At 40.0% G+C, this 15052-nt stretch overlaps 1 protein-coding gene across 4 annotated transcripts in view; it reads right to left on the bottom strand.

Moving 5' to 3' along the window:
* The window catches only part of GOSR1 (golgi SNAP receptor complex member 1), a 61709-nt gene that overhangs the window by 12665 nt on the left and 33992 nt on the right, over window positions 1-15052 (bottom strand). For 3 of the 4 annotated variants that reach the window (XM_024105943.3, XM_024105944.3, XM_065572877.1), the window contains exon 7: window positions 8697-8726. The exons of the other annotated variant lie outside the window; for it this stretch is intronic. In XM_024105943.3, coding sequence (XP_023961711.2) covers window positions 8697-8726 — 30 coding nt within the window. The remainder of the gene's footprint in view (window positions 1-8696; window positions 8727-15052) is intronic. 4 annotated transcript variants of the gene reach the window in all.

Raw genomic sequence — 15052 nt, 5'->3', positions numbered from 1 at the left:
AACATGCAAACAAAATGTTAGGATGTATTAAGAATATGATGCAAATGTTATACTGAAATCACATTATGCCTTTATATACATTGATGGTGCACCCTCATCTGGAGTGGTGAGTTCTGTTCTGGTCATCCTGGCTCATAGAAGATATAGCAGAAATAAAAGGTTATGTTCTTTCGTTAAAAATCAATTAGAAGTGTGTCCTTTAAGAAATTAAGCATCTGTGTCATACTGAGAGTACCTACCTCTGCCTTGTAGTGACACCATGAAAGGGAAACAAAATGAAAACTACGGTGCCTTTAAAAATAATTTTATCTAATCTGAACTACAAATACTAAAATGCATAATTGTAAGACTATTGCACAGCATCACTTCAAGGCAGAGTTAAGTACACTGAGTGCCTTTCCATAGCTTAAAGGAATCCAAATATGTTAAGCGTAACCTTAACTCTGAATTTATTGGATTTGTAATAAACATTATAGGGAGACTGTAATTATCCCAAAATGAATCTTTATCCTTGTTACAGACCTGTACTCTCGACTTGAACTCCCATTTTAACTTTTTTTTTTGGTTCTGACATAGAGAGCCTCGTACTTTGGGACAGAAGGCAGCCTCTAGCTGATCGAGGTAAGGAAGAAACATCCCTTATGGGCTGGTTATTTCATACTTGTCCACCATGGCATTTCCCGCACCTTCCTCTGAAGCATCTGGCACTGGCCACTGTCAGAAAATGAATACTACACGACATGGATGTTTGGTCTGATCTGGTATGGAAATTTCTACAGACAAAACAAGCTTCCAGATCTGAACTTTTTTTTCTTTTTAGAGAAACTGAATTTTGTTGCGGGAACATTAAAAATGTGTTGAGTATATACTTTCCGTCACATAAGAGTTACTTGGTTGTCCTCCATCAGTAACAGGAACATAAGGAGGAAACAGCTAGTAAGTTTCTTTTAGAATACGCTAGTTATCTGAGTTCTGGGAGAACCAAGATCCAATATCCCTGGTCTCTGCTGGAAGCCCTGCCACTCAGCCTTCTCTCTTGAAATAGAATATATTTAACTGCATAGTGGCAGATGAATTTTATGGTTTTGAAAGTTAGTTTCTGCTTCTTTAACTCTCCTTGGTTTCTTTTGCATGCTTTAGTGTCTAAATAGGAATGATCCATGACGGCATCATAATCTGATGTATCAAGTGCAGGGCTCCAAGCCAAGTACTAATGTTAAATACATTTAAGAGTCACTTCTGAGAAGCCCATAAATGTCACTCTACTTCAACAGAAATGGACTCACACACACATATGTATTGTAAAGGGTTCTGAGATGGAAAACAGTTTTCAAACCTAGATTCTTACAAGCACTCAGAAATTTTCTTCTTGCTACATGCCCAGCAAAGCGTTTGGCAGAATCAGTCTTAAAGACTGTTTCAGAACAGATGGAATCTTAGTTTGACAGTTCCAGTACTGAAGGGATGCACTGTAATCAGCAGGCTAAGAGCCAGTGCATGCACGCATACACACAGACAAACCCCCAAAGCCCCTACCCTTTGCCCCCTCCTCCCTAGGAGTAACAGTGAAGTCCCCACTTCAGGAGGGAAGGAAGTGGCTGGGAACAAACCTTCAGACACTTGCTGGGTTTGAAAACTTATATAACCAGAGCGAAACTGTGTTTTCCTAAGGGCATTAAGGGGCACTGTGTTTTTGGGCGAGACCCTAAACCAAGGTCCTCTCCACCAAGTCATTACAAATCCTTACAACTTTTCATAAGTGGAGGGTGTGACATTCTGTTATTAAAATATGACCATGTATATCGGCATACAACTGCAACAAATCTTGTACAAAGTATGTCACGTAAGGGGTCAATGGAAAAAAGTTATGATTTGCTGAATATGACTGTCCTATTTGTATGCATGTATCATCTTAAGTTATGAATATTGACTGTATACCAATATTTCAAACAGTGTTTGCTCCTGTGGTAACACCCACAAGGTAGTTAAGTTTACATCCAGTCAGGCCAGCACATTGTGAATGGACTATTCAAGTTGATGGCCCATTAAAGAACACTTAGCTCATACAACAGACATGGAAGAAGCTTATCCCTGCCCGATGGACCTTCCTGAGGATACTTCAGCCAGAATATGGGTAATGGTTGCTCCTGAGTCACTGAAGCATGCAAGGTCACGTGACTAGTTAATGTGACTCTGGACTCCATCTTGTAACTGGACTTTTCACAAACTAAAACAGAGTTTTCCCTCCACATGGGAGAAAGCATAGGCACTGGAAGCATCTCCATTTTGCCTCTTCCTTGCTCTGATCTCTGGACTATGGACTTACACTAAGAGGAGCACTACAGTCAATGGACTGGGGACCTTCCAATCTTTTGGATGTTACCAAGACCAAGACATTATAAGCTAGCAGTTTATTCCATCGCTGCTACAAGCCTAATACAAGAACTTTGCAATGAGCACATGTATTTGATGCCTTTGACCATTTTAACTCTCTCCTCTTTTCTCTTATAAATAGGGTGACCAGATGTCCCGATTTTATAAGGACAGTCCTGGTTTTTGGGTCTCTTTCTTATATAGGCTCCTATTACCCCCAACCCCCGTCCCGATTTTTCACATTTGCTGTCTGGTCACCCTACTTATAAATAAACAGCTAGATATTTGATACTAAAGGACTGTCAACAGCATGATTATTGGATAAGATCTGAGTTATATATTGACTTGGGTATGTGGCTTGTCCTTTGGGATCAGAAGAACCCTGTGGTTGATTAAATTTGTTTTAAATAAACCACTCATCATTAAGTCTAGTGTCTGGGTGGCGAAACAAGGGCTGGGATACCTAAGGAGACTGTATTTCTGACTTCTTGTTAGTCAGTGTGAGAAGACAGAAGTTCACTTTTGTTGTTGGTTTGGTATATCTTATGGAAGAATAACCACCAGTCTAGGGGAGAGTCTGTCCTATTTCTCAGCAGTTTGTCCTGAACCTGGCATCCTCAGCTGTGACCCACTGAGACACAATGACAGAGGGGTAGTCCAGATTCCTGTTCAGGTAACTATCTTCTGCCCTGAATCGTAACGTTTCCCACTTCACTTCCTTAACTGTTGTGTAGCGAGGCTCTGCACAGAGTAACTGACATTTCTTTTCAGAGGTGGGGCTCATGATCTCCGTATAGAATTTGTATGTCGCTTTGGGTTCTTTCGGAATAAAAGGTGCTACAGAAATAAACAACATTTGTTTCCAGCAATGAATGCATCCAAACGGAGTCAAACTCACACACAGAGCTACAATTTAATGCAGGGCCTATGAGGAGCAATTGTTTTTACTGAATGTTAAGCTGTGTTTTTTTGCCAGCCATATATGTAGGAGTTTCATTGCTATGTGAAACATACCAAAACGCCTACTTCTTGCTCTGTCAGTTGAGGCTGCAGACAAATCTATATTGATGTGACACTAAAACAAAGTTCCAAAGGAGCAAGACATGCTTTTAAAACCAAATAGTTGATGTTCTACTGGAACACTTCTGCTGATGTTCTACTGGAACACTTCATTATCTGCTATGAACTCAGATCCTCTCACTTGTTACGTTTAACTTTATCATAACATACACGAAGCAGAGGTTGTTTTGCAGGAAGAGGCCTTTTAAACTGTAGTATTAAACTACTGACACAATTTTGGGTGGGTCACTTTTTCCAACATGTTTTGTTTGCCACCTTTCTAACGGGTACAAACAAGGATGAAAAACAAAGGAACATCTGTCTCCCCACTTCCCCCCAAAAGATTTTGCCAACAATTTTCTGTCGTGCATCTTATTACTGAAGCTAAAACTCAAATAAGATCTTCCTCTGTTGCCATCCACCATATTCTGCAATGAAGTCAAAGTTTAATGTAAGTGGAGTATTGCCAACCGCGAAAGTTAAAAAACAATGTCCAAAAAGATGATATTGGCCCCCAAATCATGATATTTTTATAAATAGATTAAGTCATGTTTTTTGGTCTGTCTCCTGATTTTTGACTTCTCCTGCTGTGGAATGATGGGCGTCATGCTTCTCTTGGCTCTGAGAACAGATTGTCATCTAGCGGTTACAGACACCATAGCCAATGTAACAATGCCCCTGTTTGGGTCACCTATTGCCAGTGAACCTGGCACCAATGGATGAGAAAGCATGATTCTCTATCACTTGAGCTAAAGAACCATATCTCCTAGCATGGAAGCAGTACTAGAGCATAAACCTTTGAATGTGACAGAGCCGCTAGAGGGTGACAGAGTCACACTCAATTAGCACAGATTACAGAAAAATCTAATATACCATGTTCCTTTGGAAAGACTGCAAGGCAGAGTGGATGAACCTTGGCCCTGTTATATCACAGAACGTTTACAGCCAAGGGATGTTCTGTTAAGAGGGGAGGGGAACATTTTCCTTCCCTCTGTCCCATTGAATAAGTCACTCTACGTCTAGACAGAAGTCAATGTATCGCTGAAGTAAACAAACTGTATTGACAATCACCACCAGAACGGAGGGACTTTTTGCAAAATCCTAAGAGAAATACTAAATTAAAGGTATCTATGGAACTTTCTACTAATCATTAGTCGGACAGAGCTTGCAGTCTGATGTATGCTTCAAACAATACTCCACAAAACTATGTTTCAAAAAGTATTGTAGAACTGATGAATGAAATTGTTTTTAATTGTTCACTTTATTAATGTAACTTAATAAGTAAAGTTTTATGAATGAAACAATATTCATTCATAAAACCGGTTACCCCAATAACTGGCTAATTAACAATTAAAATGCTTGTTAAGAGCCATAGCTGTTCAGCCAGCTGCCTTTGTAAGTTTCACTATCAATCCAATTCCTGCTTAAATCACTGAGACTTGCACTGTTTCAGTATTGTAATTTCTGTTTACCATTTATTACACTTGCCTACAGTTCACTGTTTGCCATCCATTATACTTGTCTATATTGTAACTTCTGTTCACTGTTTGCCATATTGTAATTCAAACCCCATTTTAAAAAGCTTACTCCATTTTGTAAGGGCTTGCTGCAACCTTCATTTTTGCAAACCCTGCTGTAATCTTATTAGTTTAGTTTAGATGTGTGAATGAGGTATGTATGGATGATGGACTCAACCTCCAGCCCCAGCCTGTCCTGATTAAACAGAGTTAAACACCAACGGCTGAAGATGCAGACAAGAGCCCTAACAAAGTAAAAAGAATCCACCCTAAAAAGAAAAGGTACAATAGAAGGAAGATCAAAGCCCGGTCCAAGGCTGAAAGTCATGTCTGCAATTGACGGGTGATCAATCACCAAACCTGAAGGCAGCTTGACACAGCAAAACCTATAGACTCTGGATTCAAACTAAAGCCTACAAAAAGGATGGGTGAGATGGAAAACTTTGGAGGAGGGTAACATTCTGCCGCCAACATGGAAGGGTATCTGTGCATGCCCAACAGAGACCCAGCTCGTCCTTGTGCCCGGCTTTCCTGGCCAGTTAGCCACCACAAGCTATGAACCCAAGCTGCAAACTGAAGCCACAGACTCAAGCAGGACTGGTAACTCTGCAGCAGCTGCAGAACAGGTGTGTGTGTGTGTGTGTGTGTGTGTGTGTGTGTGTGTGTGTGTGTGTGTGTGTGTGTGTGTGTGTGTGTGTGTATTAGGTATAATGTGTGTGTGTGTATTAGGTATAATGTGTGTGTGTGTATTAGGTATAATGTGTGTGTGTATAAGGATTAAGATATTAGTTATTGGTCATAAATCAAATTGGTATCGTAATAAATGTGGCATCTTTATCTTGTCCCCTTTAATAAGATCCTGCTAGTTTTTATTGGTATAACAGTATCTATGGTAAATGAAAAATACTGTCACTAGTAAGCCATTGCTTCCTATTTTGAGAAAATTACAAAGTTTGAAAGTGGAGAAGAAAATCCGAGATCACTAAATACATGTTTAAATACAGACAGACATTTATGTCTAAATCTGCCCAAGGCAAGTGAACACTGCCCCCCAAAGAACTGCCGTGCCAGGCATCACATCCCACACATCTCTGGGCAGAAATATGCTGCTTTAGAAAACTTTGTGTCACGTAAGAGCTTTTAACAATTTTTGTACAAATGGATGGGGAGTTTCTGAAATGCTCAGACCGCCTTGGGGAAGCTATACCTCCATTAGTCACAGGCCCAGCACAAGCACAGCAGAGACCATGACCCCCCTCCCCTATACATTCCTGTGGAAGGACCATACAAGGGAGTTCACTCTCTGGGCTTATTGACTCCTTAACGTCTCTGCTGAGACTGCCAACCAGGGGGACAGTTAGTGCTAGCTGTGTTGGGTAATGTGGCCATCTGCCCACTGGTAATAGGCCTGAGGTCATCAACAAAGGCCCCCCACAATCACAAAAGGCACTTTCCAATGTTTCTATGTTGGCTGCTTAGTAACAAACCTTTTCAAAAACAATTAATAATGATTTTGCAGCCTTCTGAGTTACATCTAAACAACGAACTACGACAGCTGCAACTGTTGAAGACAGACAAGCATTAGTAGCCAGAAAAGCTAATTACATCACAGTCACCCAAGGAATCAGCATTCAAACAGCCTCTTCTACACAAGTCCATGGGTTTTAATTGGGCAGCAATGGACAATGCTCTAATTAAAGAGCTGGATGATTTTCTAACTAGTAAATTCCCTGAAGATGCAGCGGGTGTTACCACCAATTAACATCATACCCGAATGTTTGCAATTACTGGAGAAGGAAAAGGGCAAAACAGAAAATCCATTCGGACTTTAAGCAGAGCCTGAATTGTGGTACAATACCTGAAATGAAGCAATGCAAATTAAATTACATATTCTGGTAGCTGCTGCTTGTGGCTACCAAACAAACCAGATTTACATAAGATAATAGAGAAGCTCCTTGGCACCCGATGGGATGGGGAGCCAGCCCCCTCTTTAGAACTAATGAACTGTGCAATGAGGAGCTCAGGAACCCACATTCCCAGAGGCAAAGTTCATCTGTTAATGCAACCAACACTCCCACTAAGGCCTGGTCCACACTAACCCCCCACTTCGAACTAAGATACGCAACATCAGCTACGTGAATAATGTAGATGAAGTCGAAGTACCTTAGTTCGAACTTACCACGAGTCCAGGTGCAGCAGGCAGGCTCCCCCGTCGACTCCGCGTACTCCTCTCACGGAGCAGGAGTACCGGCGTCAACGGCGAGCACTTCCGGGATCGATTTATCGCGTCTAGACAAGACGCGATAAATCAAACCCAGAAGATGGATTGCTTATCACCGGACCCGGAGGTAAGTATAGACCTACCCTAAGTAAAAGCAAAGAGCTCAGAACCCAACCATTCAGTCAACAGACTGTAGGCAATATCGCATCACAAGTAAATCTCCCCACAGGTGCTGAAACACAATCCAGAGAGCAGGTGGGGGACTCAACTGATAAAACATTAGGTCACTTTGCAGAAGATCAGACTTCAAAAATCTCCGGCCTTTTAGCCCTCTAGCTAGCAGGTAGCAGTGAGGAGATAAGAAATGTGGAGTTGATGCTTAGTTTTCACCGGGTGGGAAGAGTGTCAGCATATAAATGCTTCTTAGCAAAAGTGGTTTTGAGCACGGCAATGAAATGGGGGTTTAATCAGGAAAGCCAGTTTTTGAAGGTGTCTTCAGACATTGAGGGTGTTGAATCAAGCAAGTGGGGCTCATGTAAACAAATATCCATCTTTCTACATATCACAGTGCTGACCACTCTAATGGTTTCTGTTAGCTTGATGCACCTCACAGTACATTACTGTGTTTCAACCCATTCCCCCATTACACTAATAGTACTGAGCTAACTGTATTTCAGCTTGCTAGCCAGCCCTTAATGGACACACTTCACATCTTGTTGCACCTCTTAGTAGCAGTGTTGATCACTTATCCCATTACATGCATTATCTGAAATAAAATCTTCCCTTCAAAAAGTTTTTATGAGAGAGAATCTCAAACTTAAGAGTTCTTGAAATACGTCCTAATTATTATTTTGCAAAATCCCAGTGCTAGATGGCAGACTGGAAAGGGCATGTAAGAGAAAAGTAATTTATAATGCTGGAATATGATGCTTCAGAAATCCGACATTGAAATTTCCAGTCCAATGCAAAATGGTAGGATTTCAACCACACAAATAAAAATAAATAAAAAAATGACCAGCCACACAATAGTAATATTCACCCAGATGTTTGCTTGTAAAAACCTCCTCTCTGATATGAACTGCAACACTAAGGTAGTGAATGTGGTTAAGGGTTACAGAAGCCATGTAGCACTAGTTCCTTCATGGACGGGGTGGGGTGGGGGGTGGTGTGGTGTGTGTGTGTGTGTGTGTGTGTGTGTGCTTCAAACTCTCCGAATAGTTCTCAGTTCTTTAGCCTGCCTGAACACTACTACACTAAATTTTAATAATTACTGTCTATACAAAATCTTTGCATACAAGTCTAAATTGCTAAATTAAAATGGGCAAAACATTTCAAATGACAGCACTGCATTGCTCTAGAATGGGTGGATGGAATCAAACCGGCCTAATTTTATTTGCAATACACTTATATGACTTAGATTCAGTATGGATGTTGTATACATAAAACAACTGATTACTTTGAACAGCATCCAGAGCAAATACTGATTCTATAAAAGGTAATACAAAAATTAGTAAATCCATTCCTACCTTATTGTTTCTTCTATCAGCCGATCCGAGCTGGAAGCAAAAAAAAAAAAACAATGGTCAAAAAAAGTAACAAGCACTAAATATTTTAGATCACTACAAGCAATGTTTTGCAGAATACAGCCCTTTAACAGTTAGCCCTGGTGGTGAATTATTTGGGGGGCCACCCAAATGAAGACTTGGCCTGTATAATGGAAGTCTTAGCAGAAAATACAGTTGAAAGCCTTCACAGAAACATATTAAATATATTTGTTTGGCGAGAGTACAACCTCATCCTCTCCGCTATCTCAAATCTTGGGCAAGGCCCAAATGGACCTAATATAATAACAGTTGTCAACATGGTCAAAACATAAAAGCTGAAACTGAATTCCCTTTGACTAAATCTACACAAACTGGTTTGGAATTATTTGCTGAACAGCGTGTGCACTTCATGATGGAAAAACGGGACACGCTATTTCTGAGACTGGCATACGGAACCAAGAAGGGCTAGAATATTTATATCCTCAAACTATGGAACGTAGAACTTGAGAGCCACGCACGTGTCACCTAGCTGACCACTGCTATTCAGGAAGTTCCATTGCTACATCCCTAGGAATATGAAGCCCACAGCAGCGCTCTGTGGAGACAATGTTCACGGAGAAGAACAAACAAAACGCCTAGAATATTCAAACGATTTTGTTTTTTCTATTATTCAGGTTATTGTAAATACCCAGTTTCATTTCAAAGCCATATTTTATAACAAGTTACAAAACACTGAAAATAGAAGTGTCTCGTAATAAAGCAGGTAAAACTTTAACGTAGCAGTGCAATGTATCATCACAATATTTCAGTATCTGTCATTAGGTGATGCTCCCATATTTCTAAATTTAAGAAAATCTAGTCTAATATGTACATTTTTTTAAAATGCACAATTAATCAACAAACACTCAGAATCAGATTAGGAGTGTAAAAAACAGAAAAAAAAATCTCCCTGACCAGCATGAATTAGCACAAACAAACAAAAAATTCCACCCCTCTCCTCAAATCAACACAGTACATTCAAATATGTGCTGTAGGACTTAAGTGCATTTCTTCTTTCTCTGTGCTCCATACATCACTGTTTAACAATTTCCTTGCCTTCATCTTATGCAATGTTTATTCCACAGAACTACATGAACCCTAGAAGAGATGCCGAGAAAGGGAAGTGTTTGCTACTTTAACCTGGCATAGAAATCAATCTGAAGTTTTTATTAAAAACAACATATTGAATTTATTGCTGCCAGGGTAAAAGGGTTATAAGAAGTAAAAGAGGTACGGTTATCCTCACCTTACATTCTTTTTGCTCCCACTCACTTCCAGGACTCAGTTTTTCCTTCAATTAGTTCAAGAAAATAAGTTTCCATGAGCCATCTGAAAGCAGAGCTGAGTTCTGCCTCCTCTTTGCAACAATCTGCCCAATTTGAAACTTTACCAGAAACCCCCACACGTACGCCCCCATCACACTAGTGTGATCACACCAAAGTAGCAACTTGTGCAGTATTTTTATATATTCACTCTCCCAGGAGCAGATGCTAACACAAGATGTCCCGATTTCATCTGTGTTAAGGAGAGTGAAAACAAACAAGTTGCTATTTTCAGTGTAGTCCATGGCTTGAGTTAATATTATGAAAACATGGAGAGTGACTACAGCCAGCCAAAAATATTCAGCGTGAAAAGAAACAGAGGACTCAACTGAGGCACTCAAGATTGTAAAAGGTGTAGTAAAAGTAGATTGGTCCCCTCAGCCCCTAAAACAAAGTCACTCAAATCAGTGGCAAGTAAATTAGAACAATCTAAAAAACCTGCTTCTTCGCACGATCAGTAGTCAGTCTGGGGAATTTACTATGGAATGAGTGCAGAGAGCCAAATACTGTAGTTATGGAGACTATGTAAAGATAGCCAAATGTCAAGTTTCAGGGCATTCACTGATCGCTAGAGGAGATAGGAAGGAAAGAAAAATTTCTCAATGGTATGTAACCAATTTGAGAGTGTTCCTTTAGAACACTGCTATCTCTACCTGTTGGAGTTAGAAGATTGTGTGGGTGACCCAAAATGATGCTGATCTACAGGAAATAAGAGACTAAATAACAGATGGAAAGCACAACTGTGTACATTTCTGAGTTTTTGTATATTAACAATGAAAAAGACATTGCAGAGTTTGTGAAGTGCAGAGTATGAACTGATAATTGGACACAGTGTGCATTTATGAATGTTCTTTGGAGCCAAACAGTTCCATCAGTGGTGTGACATGATCATTCGTTTGGGTGTCTGGTTAGGGGAAGAATTCCAGTCAGCGTTATGGGCACCCAGCAGGCATCTCAAAGTCTGCTACTGTCTTCAATGCTGTTATACCTAATGGAAATGCCAATTTTAGTCTGCAGGTATTTTTGTCTCAAGAATGACTACTGCTGCATACATGAAAAATCTTGGAATGGCAACCTCCCCTCCCCCGCCTCCAAAAAAAAAAAAAAAAAAAAAAAACCAACACAAACCACACCAAGCAAAAAACCCAAAAGTTTTCGCAAGTGTAAAATGTATTCTTGCAGACCTCCTCTTCTGTTCACCATGCCACAAATGACTAGGGTCTGATAATTCAAGTAACTTAAAAGCCAGCCATGAAGTGCTCTTTGGTGGTGTATTCAGTGAAAGTGAGACTCCCACAAAGTCTGGGATGGGCCATGAGCAGCCACATGGTGCCTCTGAACCAAAGGAAAGTTCCAGCCCTATTTAAATCTATTATAATTTACAGGGGCAAGCTGTCACTGTCAGCCTCAGACTGAAGCCTAGCAATACACGTCAGAAATACCGTACAGAACTCATCAGCTCTTTGTAAACCGAAATGGTGAGTGTAGAACACTTTCATTTCAGTGGAGAGGAAAAAACAGAATAGCTGAAATTGTTCATATAGAGACCTAAGTGACTGACACATTCTCCCATAGTCTTCCTAAAAGCAAAGGTTTTCAGGGCATGAAGTGCTGGCTCGTCATTTCACAGTGGAGCCACTAACTGTTCTCTCTACCTTAAAAAGCAAGCGCTATTTAGTCAGCTTTATTATTTAATCAGAAGATTAAATACCAAAGCACCACATTTAAAAGCTTCAGTCCCACAAGCTGTGCAGCAGATTAACAACTAGTTTCATCATATAGAGGTGATATACTCATCAGCCGCAATATTTGGTTTTAATAAAATATGGTTAAACCTACAGCCAGATTCTAAATGCTGACAGATCATATCCCAGTTCAGTTCAATGCATAGGAGTTTTGACAGACTGCTTAGTGTGAAAAAAGGTATTTCTATAGCAGTAACAGTTTACCGTAAAAATATGTAAAAAGCAACAGAGGGTCCTGTGGCACCTTTGAGACTAACAGAAGTATTGGGAGCATAAGCTTTCGTGGGTAAGAACCTCACTTCTTAACCTCACTTCTTCAGATGCATCTGAAGAAGTGAGGTTCTTACCCACGAAAGCTTATGCTCCCAATACTTCTGTTAGTCTCAAAGGTGCCACAGGACCCTCTGTTGCTTTTTACAGATTCAGACTAACACAGCTACCCCTCTGATACTTGACACCATAAAAATATGTAACTATTCAAAATGAAGTCATGTGTTTCTATTTCTATTCCCATTACATCTGATTACCAAAATGAGTATAAACAGAATCTCTTCTAATTAAGACTTCCTCCAACTGGATGAATCTCATGCTGTCATAAACAGAGTGCATCTGCTCTGAAGCCACTTTGGTCACAAACACGAGTCAAGCAATAGGCAATGAATTATCTTATTTCTACTGCACTTTATAGCCCAAAGCACGCCATAAACGATCCACACACACAAAATTACTTCAACTCCAAAATAAAGCTACCTCTGTGGTGAAGACTGGCAGAGGTGGATAATCTGTGCTAACACAGCCATACATCTTTCATCACCTACACCATTCAGGTGGATTAGAAGAAAACTCCACCACAAAAAATGTTACAGCCATCTGAACCGAAATAACAAAAATGCAGCAATTCTTGATTTTTAGAAATGGCAATCATTTTCATTTGTTCCAAAGGTACCAGCGGCATGTGAAAGTCTCTTCAGAATGAATGAAGCACAGGCAAGTAAGGCTGACTTGTGTAGGACAGAACAGACAAGTCTTAGTGTTCTTATACTAGATGGTCGACCCTTCTATGGTGGTGAAGCACTGGAATGCGTTACCTAGGGAGGTGGTGGAGTCTCCTTCCTTGGAGGTTTTTAAGGCCCGGCTTGACAAAGCCCTGGCTGGGATGATTTAGTTGGGAATTGGTCCTGCTTTGAGCAGGGGGGTGGACTAGATGACCTCTTGAGGTCCCTTCCAACCCTGATATTCTAGGATTCTATGATTCTATTCTTGTCACGTAAATTTCCTTGAAGCTGGGAATTCATGCAAATCTACTGCACGTAACTACTTCAATATATCCTTCTTCTCAATGTTCCAAGGTCACTCCTTCCTTCAGCTTCACAGTGAGAGGCAATCAAACAGACTGACAGTATTTTCTAAAGCATACTCCAGTCACCAACCTGCAGCATGTGTACAAACCTCAGCAGACAGTGAACTAGGATGTGTAGTGATGCCGTTTACAGTCACTGTCACTCAGCTGCTTTGTGACTTAGACATTTTTTCTGAGATTTTGTCCATGACTCTTTAACGAGATAGCAGGAGCTTAGACAAGATCAGTGTATTAGAAATCTTAAAGTTTAACAGAAGTATTAAACTTTTCGAGAGTCAAACTTGAGCATATGTCGAATCATAGAAAGTCAGTCCTACTGACAAACCATGATCTGTATTCACATGGTCTCTCTCATCCAAGGCTTTTAAAATCCACAACCACCCATCCAAGAGATAGGTAAGCTTTATTCCATCCATTTTACACCTGGATATATCAAGAAACAGGGCGGTTATGTGATTCACCCAAAGTCATACAGTACATACATGGCAGTCAGGAAAAGTCCTGAAGCTGTAACTACTAGACTACACTTCCACATTTAACACAAGTTACTTTCACAAGCTGGTATTACTGTGTGCATACATTTCCTGGAACTCCACCCAAGAGGAGAGGATGGCTAATGCTTCAACCCACAGCACTGTCTTGACTCTCTTCCTGAACATTTGCTGCACCTCAGTAGAACATTTTGTGTTAATCTCTACCGCAAGGATGTTAAAACAAGGAAGCTTGATTTACAGTGTTTTTAAATGACAAGTTTACTATTTTTATATAAGAACCTACACTTTATCCTGCTCAGAAAATAAATGTGAAAACAGAATTTAGTATGGTGACCGAACACTTGCACTTGTAGCATGGAGAGAATCTAAGGTATCTGCTGACTCGTGCAAAAATTCTTCAGAGTTTGATTTCAGGTGACTTCAGTAATTCAAAGTACACAAATAAAGCATGGCAGAACAAAATTTTACACTTTTCCTGCTCTGACTCAAAAGCGTGAGTTATTTCAATTGAAATGTTTAATTGAAATATTTTAAACATTCACAGATATCTAAAGAAGTTAAATCTCTACAGGTAGCTTGTCTAGTTCTAGTCAGACATTGTTTGCTTGTGAGGAAATCAGAAGCCCATGTGCTAAAGAGGTTTTTTTTGGACAAATGTTAAAGGAACAGAAAATGTCTGATCAATATTTTAGGAAGCATGCACTGTGCTTTACTATTAATTTAATTTTGTTCAAATTTGATCTAAAGATGGAAGGACATTTAAACTTATGTGGCAGGAGAAAAACAAACCAGACATACTATACATACCTTAATAAGTGGTATAGAATATGAAAAGTATGCAAAGTCAAGAAAAAGAAAATAGGTTCATATTCATTGTTTTAACTAAGCAATTAGTAGCTAATTGAGGCATGAGGTAGTTCATTTCCCTGCTTAACTGACAAGCTCAAAGCATAGACAAATGTGCTCCTTATAAAATATCATGACTTTGCTGTTCTGTTTTCCGAACGAAAACTGCAAATCTGGTGGACATTACTCTGTGAACATCTAAGCAAGCAATGATTGTTCAGGGCAATATTACTCTGATTCGCCATCTGTTTCAATATGCCAGGAATTTTCACCTGTCCACACAGATGGAGCTTTGATGTCGGCATTTAAAAATACCTATGAAAGGAATGATGAAAAGATGCTGAAACAATCAAATACTATAGCACATGGCATGAATCCAACGGTAGCAATAATGCATATGAAATAATCAGGCCTTTGTGCAAGTACTGTAACAATAGGAAAGTTCTTCCAATTTGTCATCCACATAAAGACAGTTATAGATCAAGTGAAACAAGAGAGGGCTTGGGGGGTGGGGGTGGGGGAGGAGAGAACC

The sequence above is a fragment of the Chrysemys picta genome, chromosome 19 (genome assembly GCF_011386835.1).
Source record: "Chrysemys picta bellii isolate R12L10 chromosome 19, ASM1138683v2, whole genome shotgun sequence".
NCBI classification, from domain to species: domain Eukaryota; kingdom Metazoa; phylum Chordata; order Testudines; family Emydidae; genus Chrysemys; species Chrysemys picta.
This window is presented reverse-complemented; position numbering and strand designations above follow the sequence as displayed.